Here is a 24,194-nt window from a genome sequence, read left to right as displayed (position 1 = left end):
ACATAAGGATAGATTTGCACATAAGGATAGATTTGCACATAAGGATAGATTTGCACACAAGGATAGATTTGCACATAAGGATAGATTTGCACACAAGGATAGATTTGCACATAAGGATAGATTTGCACATGTATGGGCAGCTTTATACATGCTGATGTAGAATGGGAGCGCCAACGCATAAGTAAAACAAGACTGGCAATAGTTTCCCGTAGCCAACTCGTCCAAATCACGAGCAGAGAAGAAAGCACATACAGACGTTCTCAAAACGCCTCCACTCACCATCCATGGTCTCTCTCACTGCACTCATACTCCCAGACGCATTCGCCATAGGTTCTCCGCCAATAGCAGCCGGAATTACATCATCTCAAGGCGCGACTATAGCCCGGGAATCCTGTCTCTGTACTTGAGCAAAAGCGTCGCCGTGTTCCCATGGCGACAAAGAGGGCGAGGCCTACATTCGAATTTGTTTCGCGGCCTCCCTCTCATTGGCCAGCTGTGTTTTTTTTTTTCGCTACACCTGTCCAATTCAGCGCTGCGATTGGTTGCTACATTCAGGCAAAGCGTTGTGGTTGGTTATCGAGAAGGAAGCGAAAGCGAGTGGAAGTGTGAGTACAGGGGCTGTTGCAGGAGTTGACTTAGCGGTGGGGTCGAAGGAAGACGATTGCAGATTTAAAGCACAGTGGAGACGAGGGAAATATTGCCTCAGCTGTATGTATATAGAACGTTTGGGCTGAGCTACTCCTATAAACTGGGACGCTGATAATCTTAACCAACAACTGATCCGATCTGTGGAATACACAGGGGTTTTAGTGCTCACCAGGGGTCAACTATCATTTCACAACAATGAAATTAAAACTTGTCCCATTTAATACAGCTAATTTGTTGCAACTAAATAGTTCATTTGGTGGTGGTGGTTGGACAGATGCAAATATTAAATGTATAAAATACAGTATTTGCGTTTCTGTTCCTTGGCTGTACCACCCAAAGACCTGGCACAACAACTAGTTGTTTTCAGATAGATCACCAGAAATAATTACTTTGTATTTTCTATGTGTCACCATGTTTCTAATATTGAAGTGAAAAGCATCATTTTACCTTCTAAAGCAGCTCTGTGAGGGGGTCGCCGACCCTGTAAAATGTTCTAAATTGATACGTTTGGTTCTTATCTTTGTCCCTGCTGAGCAGAATCCCTGGGTTTCATTAGAGGCAGCTGTTAGAATTGATACAATAGTTGCTAATACTCCAGGGATGCTGCTGAGAAATGTATCAACTAAATGTTGCAAAATTGTAACAGTTTAGAGTCTGCGCCTGAATTACTGAGCTGCCAGACTCAAACACCAGAGACAGGGACATTCAACTTTAAACTTAGATTTTGGAAAAACAGTAAACAATAAATAATGTAGAGTAATAGAAAAAAAAGTATTTCTGGGAAACCTAAAAAAAATGTTTGGAAGGTGAACAACCCCTTTAATAGCCAGATTATTATGCACACAGCCAGATATATGGGTTTGACCTGTAATCTCAATGAGATTGTGCAACAACATTTGTTAAATATTTTACTATGGCGATCAGATTTTTCCAAATTGCAGTATTACAGCTGCAGTTGACATGCAATTCTTAGTATTTAAGGCTCTTCGGTGGATTTTACTAGTGAGTACTATATTATTCCTTTCTGCAATAACTTTATGCCCATGATCTTAAATGCTGGCTCTGTTTATATACCTATAAGAAATAATGAAAACTGTTGTAGTTTAACCAACTACAAGGAGCAGTTGAACACCTTTTCAATATGTCTTAGCTATGGGTAACATTTTAGCAAACATTCCAAATAGCAATCTGGTTTACATTAAACCGTATTTATCAAAAATTGAGTTGGGTTTTTTCACGATTCGAGTAAAAGTAGTGAAAAAATATATATATACTCAAGAATATTCTTTGTCACCTCGAATAGTTGCCATTTATTAAAGAATAAAACCACAAAAAGTGTCCAGAAAAAAAATTCAGCACCTAAAAGTTATCAAGGTTTTATATAAGTCAATAGGAATGTTCTCTGACAACTTTATTTTCCTAGTTTATTAAAACATACAAGATTTTCAGCCTCATTGAAAATAAATGGGACAATGAGATTCTTACTGCCATGCAACTTTTTTTTCTGTGAAAATGCACACAGGAATATTTTGTTGCTTCATTCAAGAAAAGTAGTAGCACTATATATTTTTTTTCATAGTCTGTGGGGGGGGTTTTTCTCGCAAACTTGCATTGAGATTAATCTGCCCTTAAATATGATTGTAGGTGCAATAGCTGTGTTCCACAGTGTGAAATACTAACACTTTTCTATAACCAATAGAAATGTGACCATATTGCTGAGTAAGAATGTCACAACCACCTTTGCTGTAAAAGTGCCCCAAGCCATGTCCACACAGCTTAGATGCCAGTGATATCACTTACACTGGGCTGGAGACAGTACCATCCTTCAGTAAGCTGGAATACTTTGCCTGGTGTAGTTATCTGGTGATTTTTAAGGGTTCTGCTAAAGTCTAAATTATGTGATGATAAAACTCAAAAGTCAGCCTTTGGCTGTTAATGTTCACCAATGGGTTTCTGGGAAAAGGATTCATCCTCTATAAAACTTATTGTAGACATAAGACAAAAAGGATCTACAGTACATAAACTTTGACAGGTGTAGCACTTTTGGCTTCCTAGGACTGTATCTTAGTAAGGGCACATGTTGAAAATGTTTTCTTCTGCAGATTCCACATTTCCAGGAAACTATAATTGCAAGCATCTATTTGTCATGGGTGATGTGTGCACCCAATTGACACCGGAAACTCCAGGCCGAGCAGCTATTTTGAATCCATTCGAGAGTCCAAGTGATTATTGCAGCTTGCATGAGCCATTTGTTTCCAGCCCATCCGTATTCAAGCCTACAAAATCTGCTGCAGTAAGTGATTACTCCTGTTATTATATGTTATACAATTCCAGATCATCAACTGCATTTATTCTCTTGCAACTCCCTGCACCTAAACATAAATTGTTCTATAACAGCTGCATTTATTCCCTTGCAACTTGCTGTGCCGGACCATAAACTGTTCCACAACAGCTGCATTTTCCCTCGCATCTCCCAGCACCTGGTCATACATTGTCCCAGAACGGCTGCATTTATTCCCTTGCAACTCCCTGCACCTGATCATATATCAATATGCAGGAAAACAAACCTACAGCTGCTGTTGTGGAATATCATAACAGTAAATACTAATGTACACTGTATAACTTTTATAATTTAATAGAGACAGGGAGTTGCATAGTGTATAACAATATATCATGTCCAGCTGGGCATGCACATTTGTGACTGATGCCTATTTGCTGTTGTACTTTAAATAAAAGAACATATTACGATTACAATTTTTAATTAAACTTCACATCTGTTGCTTTTGTTGAACATTTATGTATATTGTTATAAGTGAATGATCAGGCAGCAGCATAAGACAGTTATGTGCAGGCTGGGACACACAGGACAGAGGGTTGGAGGGGAGGAGTTTGGCTGCTACAGATTTCCGCCTGTCAGTCAGTGTTGTGACCACTTCCTGTGGAAGATTAAAGAGACACTCCCACTATTCATTTCAGCCTAGCTTCTGACCTGTAAACCTCTTTCTGCAGCTCTGATATAATGGCAGTTTTAGGAGGTAAAATGCTTTCGAAACATTTTTCTTTCTGCATCATTACATGTTTTGAGGAAGGATGAGTAATATATCTGAATATGAGGGTTATATAAAATGTCTCCTTTAAAGTTAAATGGCCCTGTCTCAGTCTGACAGCTCAGTGATCCAGGAGCAGGATGTGAACTGTTACAATTTGCTACATTTAATTGCTACAATTAGTTGATACATTTCTCACCAGTATCTGTGGAATATTAGCAACAATTGTATCAATTCTAACAATTGCCTTTAAAGGGGAACTCTACAAAACATAGCTTTTTTTAACATAATTTCAAGCAACATTGCAATATACAAACTACAAAATATGCAGACTTTTCATGACTTTTCATGGTTTCTGACAGTTCCCTAAGCCTAGCCGCCTGCTTTTCTGCTGATCTTTTTGACTACTTTGCTGATCTGGCTGACTACTGTTACTTTGTATCAACAGCCAGCTGTCCTTAGACTTTATCCTCCAAACCCCACAATTCCCTGCACATGTGATTTCAATAAAGAATGGAACATCACAGCACAATGCATTGTGGGTTATGTAGTTCCTGCATGTTGTCTGTAAGCTGTGGAGAAGTTGTTACAATTTGTAACATCAGTGTTTAGTCCCTGCTTCCCTGTCAGGATTTCAAATTATGCAGATAGAGTAGAACTGCAAAACAGCTGGATTGCAGCATAGAAAATGTCATTTATTCATACTTTATGAAGAAACCGGTAACTGTGATGGGTATATTAGGGGTTTCATTGTTATGTGGGCCTCCGGAAGCCGGAGTTCCTCTTTAATGAAACTCGGGAATTCTGCTCAGCAGGGACAAAGGTAACACATGTATCAACTAATTGTATCAATTCAGAACAGTTACATAGTCGGCGACCCCCCCCCCTCCCAAAACTGCTTTAGAAGGTGGAAAATAAAACATTACACTTCAATATTAGAAAAACGGTCTCAAATAGAAAGTAACTGGAAAAAGTCTTTATTTCTGGTGAACAATCGGAAACCAACTGAACTGGAAAAGTGTTTGAAGGTGAACAACCCCTTAAATACTTGTATAATATTATGATAGTGAAATTAATGTAATTTAATGTACTTTTATTATAGTAACTGCAAAGTTGTACATTTGGTACAAATAAATCAGATATACTATATTCATATGACCACTAGCCTGAAAATGTATGTATTAATGGCTCAATACATAGAACAGCAGTTTAAAGTTGCTATAGAGCTAGGTAAATAAAAAGCAGAGTGAAATTGGAAAACCAGGAGCCATAAAAACACCAGAGCAAACTGAACCTCTGTTGTTCAGCAATACAAAGATTGGGGAAATGTTACATAATTTTTCCTGTCAAGTGCATTTTTAGGAGAAACGTGCAGTGGCTCAGGAAAACTTTAGCAACTGGATTCACTGAGAGAGGTCCCTAACCTTGCCCCCCCCTGCAACTTCACCTTTCCTTGTTCTTTAGTTAGCAATAATGAACTTATATAAGCAACCCCCTACCTCCCCCCTTTGTTGTGACTATTTTCGTTATAGATAAGCAGATGTCCATTGTGCACTAGTAATCCATGGGCCATACACGGAACAATAAAAGCTGACGATTCGGCATTATTATTGGCCCATGTATTGTATTTGCACAACTGCTGTTTGGCCGAAAGTCATCCTGTTTTATCAGATTTTTATTTGATAATGAGAGCTTTATCTTTTCATGATAAGCTCAGATGTACAATAACGTGTGTGTGTGTGATCTTAACTCCGTATTTCATACTAAATCATCTTGATAACTATTCTATTGTTATCTAAGCACATAAAATGGATTCTGATAAACCTAACATATTCTCTGAATCTCTGGGCCAACATTGGCTGGCATCGGTTGCTCTGTTTTACAGTCAAAAAGGTGGGCAGGACAAGTCCTCAGGTTGATACAAGTGCCGTTCTGTCAGTAGTTAAAGCTGTTTTGTTTGTTTTTTGGTTTTTTTTTATATACATTTTGGCCTCAAGCCCCTTATATTATCCAGTATTGTATATTGGCATCATGCCCACCTTGTAGCAAGATTATAGCTCTGTGTAAACATTAGTTTGTTACTTATTCTGCTTTAGTTAAAAAGTATCTAGGACAAAAAATAACTATTTGCCCAATTCAATTGTTTTTTGGGGGCTGAAAAGTTTGTAATAATTTTTGATCAAATAATCTATGATCCAACAGCCTTTTTTTTTTTTTTTTTTTTTTTTTTACAGATTTTCTGTTTATTTAAGCAATTGGATATTAATTTTAAGGAAGGAAAATAATCCATCAAGTCCAATATAAAAAGTTAAATTAAAAACATTTTTTTTAGACTCCCCAGCAATTTAGATGGTCAATTGATCAGCTTGCAGCGATAAACCCCGTTGAGATTGACCCAGAAGATATCCATCAGCAATCCTTGTATTTAAGCCGTGCAAAGTAAGTTCCTTTTTAACAATTACGATTATCCTTTATATAACATCGGCATATTTCAATAGCTTTCCATAAATGAATGAATGAATGTACATCTATAGAGGATAGATTTAATATAAAAAATGAGCTTGCCATATTGTTGCAAAATTGCTCGAAATAAATAACAGTTGGATTACATTCATTGTTTACGATGACGAGGAGAAATTGCTCAAAGTAACTTTGAGGGTGAGCAAAAATAAGGACAATTATGCATAACTGATCCTGCTATTTTTCATTTCTAAAGAATAGATAAGGAAACTGAAGAGAGGAGACAAAAAGCCATTGAGGAGGTAACTTGTATATAAATTAACATCTTCGATTAGTTGCTGCAAATCTTTAGACGCAACTTATTTTTTTCCTCCTCTTTACGCATGTCGCTCAGGCTGTGTATTTTATTGTTACACCATTGTTCCCACCAAATTGTAAACGTTAACCTTTTCATATCGAAACTATTATTTGGCGTGTTTGTTCTGGATAAAGCTTCTTCTCGCAATTTGGAGCACCATAAAGCTACTAAAATTATTAAAAGAAAAAGCAAGTGTTGTTTTGCCACCAAACATGGTTTATGTCATTTTATTGCCATCAACTACTATTTTACTATTGCAGAGAAAAGCGAAATTGGTACAAAAATAACAATTGTTTTCTTAAATAGTACTAATAGATACTATACATGCAGAGCTTGGAGGGACTATATCTACTTAAACCCTCATCGCTGTTATGTTAATCTGATTTCTTACTCTTCAGTTTTTATTAAATAACATTTGGACAAAGGTGTTATTTATTTATTTTTACACTACTACTATTGACACACATGCACTGTTGGGTAAGGGAAAAACAGACCATGCAGTCCTACAGGCTTTATTTTATATATATTTATAAAATATTTTGTATTAAAGGAGAAGGAAAGCTACGGAGGCATTTTATTGCCAATAGATTAGCTGCAATAGTGCAAGCTAGAATGCTATATTTATTCTGTAGAATGTTTTACCATACCTGAGTAAAAAGCTCTAGAAACTCTCTGTTTGTTTAGAATAGGAGCTGCAGTATTAACATGGTGTGACATCACTTCCTGCCTGAGTCTCTCCCTGCTCTTGGCTCAGATTACAGTAGAGAAGGGAGGGGTGGTGGGAAGAGGCACAAACTGAGCATGCTCTTGCCCAGGGTAGGAAGTCTGATACAGAAACCCATGAGTACACAATAGAAGGAAAGAAATGCAGTGTTTCTTTTGACAGGGGACTCAGAGCAACATTACTTTGGGGGTTTACTGGTGTATTTATATGGACCTTTCTGATAAGGCTTACTTAGTTTTAACCTTTCCTTCTCCTTTAAAGCAAGAGTGATGCAGGCTGAAGAGGAGCTGTCAGTTGCAAAAAAAAAATAAATCACCAGACACTCAACAGCAAGTGAAGCGGGGCGGACCCCTGCGTATTATTCTGGCAAAAAAACGCCATGGGAAGAACACTGACCAACCAGAAAGGACACAAGTTCAATGAAATGGTTCTGCTATCTGGCTTTTTAAATGCAGTCTAGTGATGTTGCTGTCTTTAATTTGGCAAGCTTAATGAAGGCATTTTCCACGGTTAAGTTTCAACATGCTGAGTGAAAACAGGGAAATTAAAGGAACAGTATCACCAAAAACAAAAGTGTTTTAAGAGTATTGAAAATATCTTGTAGTGTTGCCCTGCACTGCTAAAACTGATCTGTTTGCTTCCGAAACACTACTATAGTTCATATAAACAAGCTGCTGTGTAGCAATGGCGGGAATTAAAAAAAGGCTATATGCCACAGGTTAAATAGTGGATAACAGATAACATTATGTTCTACAGAGCTTATTTGCTATCTGCTGTGTAACTTTAAGCCTTTTCTCCTTTGAATGGCTGCCCCCATGGCTACACAGCATCTTATTTATATAAACAATAGTAGTGTTTCTGAAGCAGACACAGCAGTTTTACCAGTGCAGGGCAACACTGTATTATACTGTATTTTTATTACTTTAGACCATTTAATTTTTTGATGTCACTGGTCATTTTAAGGAGAATTCAACCCTAAAGTTAAAAAACCCCTACCCCTCTACCCTATATAGACCCCCGGGCGCCCCTAATGTTTTACTTACCCCTCGGTACAGATGAGCTACACAGCAGCTTATTTGTATAAACTGCTGTTGTTGTGTATTCCATAACAAAACAACTAGTACTGGCTATCTTAAATATCCCATGCAAAGGAATTATTTTATGGCTAGACTTTATTTGGTTTATTCTTTTTTTGTTTTGTTTTTCATACATTTTTATGTAGAGTTAATGCTGTCTTAGTAGACAAGTTCAGTTATTAAAGCCTCTTTAATGTGAAACAACTACAGCATTTGGACTTGTTTGTTAATTATTTCTTAAAATGTTTAAACTGGCATGGGAGTGAAAAATAAAGGAATGACAGATATTTGTATTATTGACATGAAAGTATTTCTTCAACTCTATAGAGTGATATGAATTAGTAAAGTTTCGGTTTGTATGCTATTATTTGTAAGTTTCTGTTCTACTTTAGAAAAACTGTTTTGCATTTTCACGTATGATGTTACAGAATGAATGTATTTCAATTTCAGTTTTTTACAAAGAGAACGATTGTTCCGTCACCATGGACTCCACATGAAGGAAAACAAGCTGCTCCTTTTCATTCAACAAAATGTAAGTTTTGTGTTTTTTTTTTTGTGTGTGTGTGCGTGCGTGGTAAGGATTTTGGCAATTTAATTGAGATAAAAGTTGCTATATATTATGCCATGAACAGCTGTTTAAATATAAGGTAAGCCCACCCATCTTTTATATATGAAAGTAAATACCCATGTTCTTGTTTTATAGAAGCAGAAATATTATGCGCATTATAGGTCTATTATATGCAAAGAAGCTTACAGGGACGTTCTCTTTAAGTATTTACTTATTTATACAAAAATTCTCTAAAACATCAGTGACATGTGCAGGATTTATTTATTTTTGGTTGGAATTAGTTACTACTCTAAGCTCTACCTGTGTATGTGGAAAAATTGTTCTGATTAACACACACACACACACACATTAGTTAAAGGAACAGTAATGCCAACAAATGAAAGTGTTATAAAGTAATTAAAATATCATGTAGTGTTGCCCTGCATTGGTAAAACTGATGTTTGCTTCAGAAAAACTTCTATAGTTCATATAAACAATCTGCTGTGTAGCAATGGCGGAAATTGAAAAAAGGCTATACGACACAGATTAAATAGTGGATAACAGATAACATTATGTTCTACAGAGCATATCTGATGTGTAACTTGAGCCTTTTCTCCTTTGAATGGCTGCCCCCATGGCTACACAGCAGCTTATTTATATAAACAATAGTAGTGTTTCTGAAGCAAACACAGCAGATTTACCAGTGCAGGGCAACACTGCATTATATTTTATTACTTTAAAACCATTTCATTTTTTGATGTCACTGGTCATTTTAAGGAGAATTCAACCCTAAAGTTAAAAAACCCCTACCCCTCTACCCTACATAGACCCCCAGAGTCTTCAGCTGCTTCAGTAATCTTTGGAGTGAGACTGGTGCTTCGGCAATTTTTATGACTTTCGGTGCATGCACAATTGACGCAAAAAAAAATTGCTCCGACTGCGCATGCGCCGCCATGCCGGTCTCATTCCGAAGATTTCCGAAGAGAAGAAGGTGGCCCCGTGAACTCTGATGCCTGAATCTGCACCGAGGGGTAAGTAAAATGTTAGGGGCATTTGCCCAGGGTAACACTTAGGCTGTGGGGCGGAAGGAGGGGGGTCTATGTAGGGTAGGGGATTTTTTAACTTTAGGGTTGAACTCTCCTTTAAGAAGTTTTGCCTAGTGTAATTTCACCAGATGTTCATTGTGTGTGGCATATATAGATGAATCATATTGTTAGTGAATAATCTATATGAAAAGGTGGCTAATGTGTGAACAAATTTAATCCCTTTCATGTAGTATTTTATGGAGAAATATTGGTAAAGATGTGCAGTCTAAATATAAGTTTTGTGAAAAAAAAATATATATATATAAATAGATTTAAAAATAGTCTCTTTTCTTGCAGGTGCCGATCTTCTTCATGAATCCCCTGTAGGGAGAGTTCAAGCTGTACAAAGTGGAAAGAGCACAGGTGAATCTAAAATAAATACAAATTTGAAATCTTTTAAATGTAAAATGGAATCGCTCATCATAGGGCTTTGTATGCATAACAGAAGAGTCAAATCGGTGCTTGCAGTTTACTCATTTCATCACGTTCTCCTTTGTACCACGCTGCCCATGAATCTCCAGTTGGACAAACCTGGGTTTGATGACCGTACCACTCCTACAACGGCATTTGAAGGAAACAGTCCATTTAAGATAAAATAAAATTTAGCGCTGTTTGTGTAAGGGTAGTTCCTTGTCATGCTTCTGAGGGAAGTTTTGTAGAAGCAATAGTTGAGAAAAAGAACCTTATGTTTGTTGTAGCATAGGCAAAGAAATACGAGTTACATGCTGATATCTCCAATGCTTTTTTATGATAAAATCTATAAGTATAAGTGGACTAGGGCAGGTATAAATATAGTCTATAGTCTCTTTATAGTTTACTGAAAGATGTTTGGTTTTGTAGGTCAATTTTGTTGGAATTTAAATTTGAATGTCCTGTGTAAGTTCTGGTCTGTTGGTTTTTTAAATATACCCACAATTTACGATTAATTGCTACTAGTCATTGTAGCTGATGCATTTCAGTTACCAGACTGATAATTGTAAATGATCTTCTTTTTCAGTTGGATGCCAGACACACTTGACAATACCAGTTGACTTTAATTTAGAAAAGATATTAGGTAAGTAATTATTAGGTAACGATATGCATTTGGAATACTGTACATGGCTATTTAGCTTTTCCCCTCACTCTGTAATAAAGCAATACTTTTCTATGATGCTTGAGCTTGCATGGTGCAGCTGATGGAATTGACTACTCTGCCATTATTAAAATACATCTGTGAAATATTATAAATCTTGACTGAAAGATATTTAGACTTAAAAAAAATACCTACTGCCAGCATACTATATATTACTTTGATCAAAGTAGCAATATACAGTGTCTTGTAAAAGTCTTCACCTCCCTTGGCATGTTTGCCTCACAACCTGGAATTAAAATGGATTGTTTGAGAGTTTGCACCATTTCATTTACAGAACATGCCTAAAACTTTGAAGATGTTTTTTTTTTTATATATTTATTGTGAAGCAAACCACAAATAGGACAAAGTAACAAATTTTCAGTGTGCATAACTGTTCACCCCCCCTAAAGTCAGTACTTTGTAGAGCCACCTTTTGCAGCAATTACAGCTGCAAGTCGCTTTGGATAAATGTCTGATCTTGCCACTGGGATTTTTGCCCATTCCTCAAGGCAAAAATGCTCCAGTTCTTTCATGTTGGATGGTTTTTGCTTGTGAACAGCAATCTTCAAGTATGACGACAGATTCTCAATTGGATTGAGGTCTGGACTTTGCCCAAGGGGGGTGAATTCTTGTGCAAGGCAGTGTATTTCAACTGGGAATCCATGGGAAATTCATGTTATGTCGTGTCAACATTAGCCTACAGAAAAGTTACATACATTTTAAATGCTTTGTACTAAATAATTGCCTATAATAAAAAAAGTCTAAAAGAACTGAATATAGTTCATAATAAATTGCTGCTTTCCAAGTGTTCTTGTTTTCCCTAACTGCCCCTTTTGCAGAGAATGCAGCAGTAGGTGTGTGTTTCATTGCCATTTAAACACACCATTCAGTACTAGCCAAACTAGTATATTAGATGGTGACCCAATCTCAATTTCTACCTACAATATTATCCAATCAACTAGTGGATGCATACTTCAACCAGCACTACAAAACGATCCACATAGGAATATTCTTATTACTTGTTTACTTCATTTTTTATTAAATGGGCCATAAAAATACCTCAGAGTTGCATATCTGCATAATTATGCACTAGCATTGGTGTAGCAATTCCACAGGAATGGTCCCAGAGATTTTTAAATTGGAGCCATGCCGGAATTGGGGTTAACTTTGCATTGTATTCTCCTAAACCCTTTTCTGCCTCTGCTTTTTGCTTTCTACTTAGTTCAGACATTTCCAGCCTGTCTTGTCTAATGGGATTACAGACAGTTTGAGTGTTCCAGTGTAAGGAACAAAGTATATAACCGTTTATGTGCCATACGAACTGTATGCTTTCTTGTCTTTCAAGGGGAATATTTCAGAGCAGAGGAGACTGCAGACCAATCTCAAGACAATCTCTGCTCTTCCTCACTTAGAAGAAAGTTATTTTTGGATGGTCGTGCCAGTGGATCTGAATGTTCATCGCCATCATCCTCACCTCAGGAAGGGCCATACTATGACCCACCTACTTCGCTAGGTGTCCTTTGCTCAATTGATCTGTCTCCTGTTCGATGCAGAAGTCCAACGCAAACCCTGAGTTCGGTAAAAATGTTTTGTTTAATAATATTTCGATAAATATTGTAATTATGTGCATGCACACTTTCTTCCTTCACTTATACTTTAAATTCTTAGTTTAGAGTTTAGCTCAAAATATAGCAATAAAAAATATATATTTTCTCTGTTCATTCAGTATTAACCTATGTCAATATGAAGGAAGGGGTGGGACCTTTAGTATCAGAGGGGGGTCAGCTGGTTGATGAAAACAAAATAAAAGCGCAGACTAACTTAATTTCTTTTTATGAGAAGGTGAGCAGGGACCTCGATTCTGGGATGGCAGTGGATGTGATTTACTTAGACTTTGCTGAAGCATTTGATACAGTGCCACAAAAGGTTACTGGTTAAATTAAGGGATGTTGGCCTGGAACATAGTATTTGTACCTGGATAGAGAACTGGCTAAAAGATAGACTACAAAGAGTGGTGGTAAATGGAACATTTTCTAATTGGACCAGTGTTGTTAGTGGAGTACCGCAGGGCTCTGTACTAGGTCCCTTGCTTTTCAACTTGTTTATTAATGACCTGGAGGTGGGCATTGAAAGTACTGTTTCTATTTTTGCAGATGATACTAAATTGTGCAGAACTATAGGTTCCATGCAGGATGCTGCCACTTTGCAGAGTGATTTGTCTAAATTGGGAAACTGGGCAGCAAACTGGGAAATGAGGTTCAATGTTGATAAATGCAAGGTTATGCAAGTTGGCAAAAATAATATTAATGCAAGTTATACACTAAATGGCAGTGTGTTGGGAGTTTCCTTAAATGAGAAAGATCTAGGGGTTTTTGTAGATAACAAGTTGTCAAATTCTGGGCAATGTCATTCTGTGGCTACTAAAGCAAATAAAGTTCTGTCTTGAATAAAAGGGCATTAACTCAAGGGATGAAAACATAATTATGTCTCTTTATAGGTCCCTGGTAAGGCCTCATCTGGAGTATGCAGTGCAGTTTTGGACTCCAGTTCTTAAGAGGGAAATAAATGAGCTGGAGAGAGTGCAAAGACTAAGTGCAACTAAATTGGTTAGAGGGATGGAAGACTTGAATTATGAGGGTAGACTGTCAAGTTTGGGGTTGTTTTCTCTGGAAAAAGGCGCATGCGAGGGGCAGTGTCGGACTGGTCCACCGGGATACCAGGAAAACTCCTGGTGGGCTCAGGTGTCAGTGCTAAACTTTTGGCCTATTTCATGGCCATTCCCTATTAGAACAAAGAGGCTAAATAGATGGAATAATTGATTATAGTATAAAGAGAACAGACTAGGAGAATAGAGGTTGATTGAGGAGATCAAGAATATTCGTACTGAGAGTGGGCCCCTGGTCTAAGGTTTTTTGGTGGGCCCCTGGTGTCCCAGTCCGACACTGGAGAGGGGACATTATTACACTTTACAAGTACATTAGAGGACATTATAGACAAATAGCAGGGGACCTTTTTACTCATAAAGTGGATCACCGTACCAGAGGCCACCCCTTTAGACTAGAAGAAAAGAACTTTCATTTGAAGCAACGTAGGTGGTTCTTCACAGTCAGGACAGTGAGGTTGTGGAATGCACTGCCGGGTGATGTTGTGATGGCTGATTCAGTTCATGCCTTTAAGAATGGCTTGGATGATTTTTTGGACAGACATAATATCAAAACCTATTGTGATACTAAACTCTATAGTTAGTATATATAATTTATGTGAAAGTAGGGAGGGGTGTGTATGGATGCTGGGTTTTCATTTGGAGGGGTTGAACTTGATTGTCGTTTTTCAACCCAATTTAACTATGTAACTATGTTTGTCTTCAATCATAACTACAGGGCCAATTTTCCTCAAGTCCAATCCAGGGTGGAAGACGAGCATACAGTTTGGGAAGCATTACTAGTCCAACCTTCTTAGAAAAATCACCTGCAAGTGTTGCTTCTCCAACATTTTCCCCAATTGCTATTAATCTGGGGAAAACTCCAGATGCAGGTATTGCACTTTTTGATTTTGCAGCATTATCCTAAAGCCTTATAGTTCTGATAATAATAGTACATGTATCTGTAATTTAGACTGCAGTGAGGTTGGAAATAAAAAATAAATTTCCTCTGAACCCAAGAAACATTATCTTTGTTTTTGAAAATAGTCTGCTTCCATAAATAATGGTAGCAGGAAAATACAATGTTCCCTATACACTGGTAGATATCGGCTGTTCATTCTAGGGATGCACCTGATCAATTTTTTGGGATTGGGACAAATTCCAGAATCCTTTGTGAAAGATTCGGGCTGAATACCGAACCAAATCCAAATTTGCATATGCAAATTGGGGACGGGAAAGGAAAAAGTGGAAAAACATTATTTTACTTCCTTGTTTTGAGACAAAAAGTCATGCGATTTCCCTTCCTGCCCCTAATTTACATATGCAAAGTCGGATTCGGTTCAGCCAGGCACAAGGATTTGGCCGAATCCTGCTGAAAAAGGCCGACTCCTGCCCGAATTCCAAACTGAATACAGGATTCGGTGCATCCCTAGTTAATTCATTCTTTGTTTTATAAAACCATTTGATAACAAGATTGAAAATAAATGTAGGGCAGATGTTTCAGCTAATGCATTGTAATAGGCCTTGGGCATGGGCACACTGTGTTTGCTCAGCTGCTCTTCATTTGAGTTGTATAGGCAGGTGGAGAAAAGAGGATCTGCTCTCTTCAGTAGTTCAGTGACAAGAGTGCAGCTACATGGAGTGAAAATTGGCCCAAAGAAAAAAAAATGCAGACATATTCAGGCCGATCTCCACACCATGTCCCTGCAGTCAGGCAAGCTGTAGTTTTTCCAATGGAGATACACTTGAGCTGCTGCAAAGATCATATCTGCTTTTCTCCTCCTGCCTACATAACCCAGGCAGAGAACAGTGGAGCCTACAGAGCCTACACTCTGTGTGCCCAGGGCCTTCAAACCTTTTACAACATTGGTGACCCTTCCCTTACTCCAGATGGAGGAAACAAATAGTATTTTGATTAGGTGCAGTGTCAACAGTGGGCTTATCATAGTAAAATACTGTTGTGTCCATATCCGATAATGCAAGGTAATGTCCATGTAAATTGGTCAAAAAATAATTGATTGCTTAGGACTCTGTGGCAATGGCATTACCATATTTTGGAGCTTTATAAATAATGGATATCATTTGTACTGCCCAATTATTAAGAAATTTAAGAATATTGTAATAAATGTGTTTTGATGTTTTCTTTCCCTCTGTGCCTTTGCCTACTGATTGTATTCATCTTTATCTACAGAACAGAAAAGGTTAATCTTTCCTTCCCCTGAAACACTTTCGGCTTCAATGTCAATGGTTAATGCTTGTACCCGGAGCCCTTGCATTGAAGGGTGCTCTCCAATAAAAAGTATTTTTCAAATCAAATCAAGATCATGTAGAGGAAATGCACAGTATCGGACATCTTTGTTTCAGATACCATTTGCCCTTGAACATCATAATGATGGCAAAGAAAACTCTCCCCCTTCAAGCATTGAGTCACCTGAAGTTGATATTTCAAGTCGGCTTCATGAACTAGAAAATATTGTACCTGATGGCCACATAATGATGGGAGGGGAACCTATTGTTTCACCCACTGTTTACATGCAGCAGGAGTATTCACAGTCCGAGGATCTGAAAGACAATGACACCATAGAAATGGTGGAACCTGTGGAAGCTGAAGACGACCATTCGTGGCCTAAGGAAACCGTGGCTACAGAAAATATTCCAATGACCAGCTTTATGACCGGCTTCACATTTAGTGGAGAAAGTTCTCACATGTGTATGTCTCCTCTAGCTGAAAGCAGTGTTATTCCATGTGAGAACAGCAGCATTCAGGTGAGATTAGTCATTTCCTTTTCCTTCAGTTCTTTGCACTAGTGTCTCAAATCCAGTGGTTTTAACCCTAAAGGATCAATCACTTTAAAGAATGCATTAGGACTATGACCTGCCTGTTCTGCTGTTTTAATTTTCCTTTATATTGTACTTCATAATATGAGCGCTAATCTTTACCAGTTGATCTAGTGGTTTCTGTGATTTTGTTAAATACGTGTGAACAGAAATGTTGAGGCTGATGGTTGATATATGATAACATTTTGATATAATGCCAACTCAGGTGGACAGTGGTTACACTACACAAACCTGTGGGTCTTGCATTATGGATGGGATTGGAACAGAGAGTACGTACAAAGAGAACGATGCCCATATTTCTGACATTCAGAATAAATGCCAGCATTTCAAGGTAAAGGTAAGTTAAACATGCCCATTTTTTGAGACTATTAACATTCTGTATATGCTTAATGCCCTTTATATTGAGAGTGAAGTAAAATATATATCAGGTTGGGCCTGGGCACACACCCAACTCATTAAAAACAAATCATTACATTGATGCCCGGTTTGAAAAGTAAGTGCAGAGCCCAACCTTCCACATTTCACTGATTGATATCTGACCATCTCTGATGACACTGAGGGGATTGTGCAGGCATAAGGAACATGGAAATAAATTGGGGCTGGTGCTTACAAATTCACTAGTGGGGTTGATACACAGGGCAGTGAAGTTCGGGCTGGGCTGGCAAGAGGGTGATAATATGGCAGTCTGCTAATATGAGATGCTTTAAGTATTCCATTTATTTTCTTGACCAGGAAATTTCATCCATAGATTGTAAAAATTGGCTGTTGGAACCAGAATCTCCATAATTTCAGCTGCCCACGCAAAAATCCCAAAATATACTTGCCCGGTATTCTGTAAACTTTGGGACATGGAAGCTCACTAGTGATCGAGCTATTAACAGATTAAATAAAAATGGTTCCGCATGTAGTATTTAACCCTCTTAGGGTTAGTTCACACGAGGAGATTCGGGGAGATTTTGTCGCCTGGCGACTAATCGCCTCATCTTCTGAGCGACAATCTCCCCGAACTGCCTCAGCGTGTTTTCCCGAAGGATATAATACATACATATATATACATAATACAAAGAATCTTTTAGGCTGAAGTGATTTCCCTTTGGAACTTTTTGAGTAATGTACTCCGCTAGCTCCCCTGTGCCTGAAACCAGGTTGTTTACATGCGAAGTAGATCACATGCAACTGTAAATATTACCATTTATATTCCAGAGGCTGCCTGAATACCATTTGTTGCCTACTCAGGCGGCTTAGATGCTTCTAGCTCACATTGCCAAGCAGTTTCTTTTTATATGTTTTTTTTCATTTTTAATGCCCAAATATGGCAATGCATCCCATCATTTAAATGGAATCCGCCTGAGGTAAGAGGCAGATTTCAGATTCTGAATATACTCCATGAACCCAAGGCAATGCATATTCCATAGTAACAAAAACAGAAAGAACAAGTGCCAGGAGCCAGTATGTGCACTACCACAATCAAAAAGTTTGCAATAATTTATGCATGCAAGCAAAACCTTTTTTAAAGTGGGGGGGAGGGATAGACTCACAGTTCACCCCAGTCCACAGGTGCATATCCACTAAATTGCAGCAACAGTTGTGAGTTCCTCACAAGATTATTAAAAAATGCTGAATTATTTATTAGGACATAATGGAAAACAGCCAAATGCATTTTGTGCCTGTCAGGGAACCTACTCATAGGCCTATCAGTAAAGGTGGCCATAGATGTAACAATTACGATCTTTCTTGGAAAAGATCTTTCCAAGAAAGATTGTTTCTTTCAATACACACGTGTAGAGCTGAATCGGCAGATATACAGGTAGAAACAAATTCTATTTGTATCTGACGATTCAGCACTAACAATGGCCGATGTTTGGGTGCTTCAAAGGCACCCGACCAAAATTTTCCGTCCAGCCCGATCGATGAGCCGACTGATATTCAAGTCTTCTGTCGATATCGGTCGGCTCTTTTCCCACCATACACGCATCAAATATCGTATGAAACGCGCGAAACAGGCACGAAACGCGTTAGGCCGTTTCTACTATGTCCTAATAAATAATCTTGCATTTTTATAATAATCTTGACTGTTTTTGGAGGGACTCACAACTATTGTTGCAATTTAATGCATATCCCATGCCTCTCCGATGTCAAACCACCCTGCTGTCAACTTTACACCCTTGAGATGAATATTGTGTGGTTAAAGGATGTCCTACCCCCCTTCCCCCCCCCCAAAAAAAAAATTAAAACATATAATGTGATGCTTAGCAACATTCCCATATACACGGAGTACCATTTTTTTTGGTGGTGGTAAATAAATTTGTAAATGCAGTAGAAAATATTTGTTCCCCATATTCTCCCTGTAATCATTTTGTTCCTCTCTTCTTTAGGACCAGTCCAAAGTCCACCAAGAACATTGAAGTCCTTGTCACATTTCCTGCAGTAGCTACAAATCCTACGCACCGTGTTTATTTTAAAGAGGACTGTGAATACCAATTAAAGACAATGCAAATTGTACTGGTTTTTACTGTGAAAATAGGGTCAGCAGTGTAATTTATAAATGTATGAGTTCCAGCTGATTGTGTAGATAGCTTTGTATTCATGTTAGTCTGTCTCAATGTTGATTTCACAGCCTTTTGCAATGCTCTCCTCGGGGAACCTCAGGTAGTGTATCTACAATGGTGGCAGATTTGCTAAGGGCCAGTTTGAATAATATCCTTTGTGTGGATAATATGTAGAAATGTGAACTGCCTCTGTGTCCAGGTTTAAAAAACAAGATATTATGGTCCTTACACTAAGCTTGCATTGTTTTGCTCTAAAATAACATTTACTGATTGGTTAAAAAGAAAATCAGGTTTAAATGAGACATTTGTATGTATAGATTTGTTTTAAGCATTTTCTTATGTTGTGTTGTATTTATTCGTTGACATGTACACAATGGTTGTCCCTGTGGTGTCTACAGACGGGGATGGGATCAGAATAATATGGTAGCAGTGGAATGTCTACCCATGACCTCCCCTGAGCTTCACTGTGATTGGTTACTCAAGCAGTTCTGTACTATATCCAGTTCCATTTGTGCATCACAGACCCTTGGAATTACAAGCAAGAGAACTGTTGTCCTAAAAACCCTATTTTATGTGCCTTTTAGCAGCTTTGAAATAAATGGTAATTGATCACTGCATAGTCCATTTGGGAGAAAATGATGACTTACTTGAATACAGATGTTCTGTACAGTTAGTGGGTGTGATAACCTGAGCCATATATTTATAATGAAACTATGTCCAGTTTAACTTGAGCAAACCTTTTCACATGTAGAATTATTAAAGAAAAAACATTTCTGTGTTAATGTAGCCTTCAGATGCCACTCAACGTTTTGTCTACTGACCTGTTTTACATTTCCAAATGGGGTTTTGTTTTTGATAAAAGGAGATGAGAGGTGCTCAAAAGGATGGAAAGTGGAGGTACTTCACTTGCCAATAAAAGATCCATCATTTAGCTGTCAATGGAAGAGTACACTGGGTTTATTTTTAACAGACATTAAGAAAAAAAAAAAAGCTCTGAAAATAAAATTACTTTTTATAATAATTCTGTTTATTGTTCTATATCAAACCTTGTACAGCGCTCCTCTAGCCACATTTACTGTATCAATGCACAATCACAGCAACATTTCCCACAAATCCCACAAGGCTCTCCATAACCGTTTAGGGCACAATAGGGGCTACAGCTGGAGCTTGAGGCATTACATAGAAGTTATGGGCTGGGTATCATCTTCTGGACTGAGTCACATTAAAATGCAGCTACAATGTTAGGATAGTAAAGTAATCTCCAGTACTCTTCATGATGATACTAAAGCTGGAACTAAAATCCTCGAACGATCGGACTTCCCCATCTCCCGACCTGCCATTAACCACTCAGATCAAATAAAGTAGAAAAGAACAGATCAGCCGATGTTCTGCCCCTGAGAGTAATCGTACGAAAGTTATGTCAGACAAAAGCTAGTGACAGTCTCCTACTGAAAATCGTACTATCGACAATACATGCAGAGATATTACCCGCAGCTGACAGAAATCTTTTAACCTGTCCGATCGACCAAACGACCGATCTCCGCCGGACGAAAAATGTTGGGACTCCACACACGGTCTGAAAATCATACGAATCGAGGATTTGTTTTATTGGATCTTTGCGTCTATGGCCAGCTTTATTGTGAACAGTTTTCATTGGATTATTAAACATAGGTGCGAGTCTGTACCATTGGCTAAAACGAATTAACTAATGTAGACATGTAAATTGTGTTTCTGAATTCACTGGTCTCTACTGTTCTTCTGTTCAGCCTAATAAGAAAACTATAAAACCAACACCCACTTAACAGAAGTTAAGATGGTTTCCGCTAGTGTTTGCATGAATTGTAAAGCCTCCACTTTAATGTATTGGCCAAATATTACTATACAACTCTTCCAGGACTCAATTGATAAAATGATATTTCAGTGGGTCAGAAATAATGTTGTTGCACACCAAGCTATTTAAAGTAATTAGCACTAAGGTAATATGTTGCAGTACTCAAACTACTGAGCAAGCACAGAGGGGTGGAGTTGGAGTTAGTTCTCTGAACTATGAGTGAAAAGGTTGGAGAGGACAGCTGGGTTTTGGAATGAATGGCGCATGTTGACTCTGAGGACCCCATGGGCAGTGGCACTAGTACAAGGTGATATTAGAAAAGCAATACAGATTGTAGTAACAGGGGGTTCAGCTATTAGTAGCAATGAGCTAATCTGTTCTGTTTCTCTTTGTTGAAAAATTTGCGAAACCTGGATCATTTCTGTTGCAAACTACATTAGAGCCTATAGATATTTTTTTTTCGTGGCACCTTGTTTCTGCTTTAGGAGGGCAAAATCACATGCATTTTTCACTCCGTGTACTGCTAAACACATGCGCTACATTGTTAGAGAACCTCCTATCCACTAGGCTACAACTGCTTTTTTTATAAAAAAAAAAAAACAGCTCCCGTGTTGCCAATTTCTGGAATTTTTGACATTACCTCTGGTCGCCTGGTAATGGTTTCTACTACTGCACTATAGCAACTAATAATAAATCCGACCACCAACATATATCTAGGTACTTTGTATCCTACATTAAAATGAATAAACAATACACTTATGTGTATGTCCTTATATAGGCAGTGGGATGGCTCAGATCCCTTTGGTTGGAAGTAAAGGGGAAGGATAAAATGAAGTAATGCAGTCGTTGCGCAAAACAAAACTTTTTCCCGTTCATTACTAGCTATTAGAAAGGTTAATCTACAGTTGTTGGAATGGTGATAAAGTGATACAAGTATGGAATCCGTCATATGGAAACAGCAATAAGCCTATAAATTTGAGATATTTGAGTTTTTCCCCCCATTGCATTAAATCAAGTTTTTTTTACATTTGAGTTTTTTCATAAAGAAACTAACATTTGAGTTGTTTAGAAAAAATCTCACAAACTCAACCTTTTTTTTTTAAAAAAAAAAAAGGGTTTAATTTCTGGTGTCTGCATCTCTAAGATTGTATGTGTGGTAGAAGAGGGAAGCCCCAGCACTCTTTGAACACATTGGTAAAAAATTAAGGAGATAGTTACAAGAATGGTTTCAGAAAACTAGGGAGAAAAAGCTACCGTATATACTCGAGTATAAGCCGAGGTACCTAATTTTACCAAAAAAACCTGGGAAAACTTATTGACTCAAGTATAAGCCTAATCACACACACACACACCGTACTATACACACAATCTCCCCACACATATACTATATACACAGACACACTCTCTACCCACACCATCATACACAGACACACACATATGTATATACACTCACACTCCCCACACAATAATGGCAAGGCACAGAGGAGGCAGAAAGCAGTGGATGTAGTGCCTTTGCCCTGAGCTTGACATCAATTACCGTAAACCAAAATAAACAAATCAAGGTTTTTATGAAACTCTGCTAATATACTCCATGCAAATTATTGTAGCTGCAACATAAATATATTGGATCCAGAAGGGCCAAGCACCTTGAATGTAGTACATGTGATTTGCACAGTATTTATGTACGGTACATAAACGGATTTCTTTTAACACTAGCCTCTGAATCTCATTTCTGCACAACACAGGGAAGCAGGTACAAGTGCAACAATAACTGGAGGGTCACACACGCCCGGGTCGGGTGACAGGGAACGCCTGGAGGGTTGCTCGGGCCTGCAAGTGAGGATCCACGGCCTGTACTGGTTGTTGCTACCGCCGCACTCCTTTAAGCCGCTCCCTGTACTGTGAGCTTGTTTAGCAAGAAAAGGCCCCAGTCGTAGGACTTTGCTGTACGCCCGCTCATACCTAGGTTTGATCGCGGCGGCACTCCGTTCGTAGGCCCAGGCCGCAGGGAACACAGGAGCCAGCGGGTCAGTAAAGGTGGGGGTCAGGTAGTTTCCGTCCATCCTCCCCGATACTGGGAGCCTGCAATTTCCTTGCTTTCTCGCCTACTGCCAGCCCCTCACATCTTCCCCGGGATGTGGCGGCAGTGTTGGTGGTGACGCGGGCGGAGGGAGGGACGGACGGAAGGGAGAGTGGTTACCTCAGACTTTCACACTCTATGGGATCATGGAAGTGCATGCTGAGCCCCAAGCTGCTCCCCCATGTTGCTTTCTTTCCGAGCATGCATCACTCATGGCGGCGCCTCCTCCCCTCTCGCTGAGATTCAAAGTACCTAATACCGGTAGTTCTCTGCAAATTTACCGGTAAGGCAGCTGTCTTCTTAATACCGGTATATCATCCACCAGAGGATTTTTTTTTATACTGACTCAAGTATAAGCCGAGGTAGATTTTTCAGCACATTTTGGGTGCTGAAAAACTCGGCTGATACTCGAGTATATACGGTAATACATGGAGGTATCGCAATGATTTTCCCCATGCAGCATGCTATGTTAAGGAGGTTTTTCTTTTAGGCACTGGTTATATTGCAGGAATGGATTTTACCTCATTGATACAAGGTGCAGCTGTTTTGGGTAAGGTCATGAGGAAATGCCCTCCGAACTATTTACATTACTATAACTTTCTTCAATTCATAATTCCTTACAGGGCTACAGTAGATACATGACTTCAGAAAACCATTTACAATATAGCAAATTACCAATATTGTCCCGATAATTTTGTAACCAATATTTAAGCTGCACTTTAATGGGGACCCTGTCACCCAAAAAAAAAATTCAAATCCTATTTTATCATGTTTATCAGCAAAATTAACTTTAATTACACTGTATAAATTATTTGAATCTTGTTTCCTTCAGTCTGGGAGCTCATAATTATAGCAAGCAGGCAGGAGCCATTTTGTGGACACGGTTATAAAGGCAAGCCTTGTATCATCTCAGAATCTTGCACCAGAATGGGGGAGTTCATGTCCATCCCCATGTCCTGGCTACACAATTAAATAGTAAAGAGAACGGGGGAATGTGAGAAGAGCTGTGACATCTAGGAAGCGCTGAATGGCAAGTGAAAGTAATTGTCTGCCCCTCCTCTATGCCTAAGGCATAGAGGAGGGGCAGGCAATATTCAATTGACAGCAGAGATATTTAAACGAGTGTACAACAGCTATGAATGCTTTAATGAAAAATAGAAATTGTTTTTTATGTTTAATTTGAAAAGGACTTATTATAC

The 24,194-nt window shown here is 38.4% G+C and overlaps 1 protein-coding gene across 3 annotated transcripts; it reads left to right on the top strand.

Annotated features, from left to right (window-relative positions):
• The first annotated feature begins 260 nt into the window (after nucleotides 1-260).
• Nucleotides 261-19,866, top strand: bora.L (bora, aurora kinase A activator L homeolog). Of its 3 annotated transcripts, none has more exons than XM_018247289.2 (12): nucleotides 261-708; nucleotides 2,751-2,941; nucleotides 6,028-6,134; nucleotides 6,412-6,457; nucleotides 8,764-8,845; nucleotides 10,243-10,308; nucleotides 10,943-10,999; nucleotides 12,402-12,634; nucleotides 14,437-14,590; nucleotides 15,889-16,463; nucleotides 16,741-16,866; nucleotides 18,911-19,866. In XM_018247289.2, the coding sequence occupies exons 2-12, from the start codon at nucleotides 2,795-2,797 to the stop codon at nucleotides 18,938-18,940; spliced, it is 1,623 nt and encodes a 540-aa protein (XP_018102778.1). In that variant the 5' UTR covers nucleotides 261-708; nucleotides 2,751-2,794; the 3' UTR covers nucleotides 18,941-19,866. The 3 variants fall into 3 exon arrangements, with proteins under 3 accessions (XP_018102778.1, XP_018102779.1, XP_018102777.1); XM_018247290.2 differs by having other exon boundaries at nucleotides 262-605; nucleotides 16,741-16,872; XM_018247288.2 differs by having other exon boundaries at nucleotides 262-708; nucleotides 16,741-16,872.
• The last annotated feature ends 4,328 nt before the right edge of the window (nucleotides 19,867-24,194 follow it).

Source organism: Xenopus laevis, chromosome 2L, assembly GCF_017654675.1.
Source record: "Xenopus laevis strain J_2021 chromosome 2L, Xenopus_laevis_v10.1, whole genome shotgun sequence".
NCBI lineage: Eukaryota > Metazoa > Chordata > Amphibia > Anura > Pipidae > Xenopus > Xenopus laevis.
The sequence above is the reverse complement of the archived record's forward strand: the minus strand, read 5'-3'. Positions and strand labels throughout refer to the sequence as shown.

Excerpts from the sequence above, each read along its gene's own strand:
- bora.L (XM_018247290.2), top strand. The coding sequence starts at position 2,795 with ATGGGTGATGTGTGCACCCAATTGACACCGGAAACTCCAGGCCGAGCA. Across the intron at positions 6,135-6,411 it reads TTGTATTTAAGCCGTGCAAA|AATAGATAAGGAAACTGAAG; the intron begins GTAAGTTCCTTT and ends TCATTTCTAAAG. Across the intron at positions 16,873-18,910 it reads GCCAGCATTTCAAGGTAAAG|GACCAGTCCAAAGTCCACCA; the intron begins GTAAGTTAAACA and ends TCTCTTCTTTAG.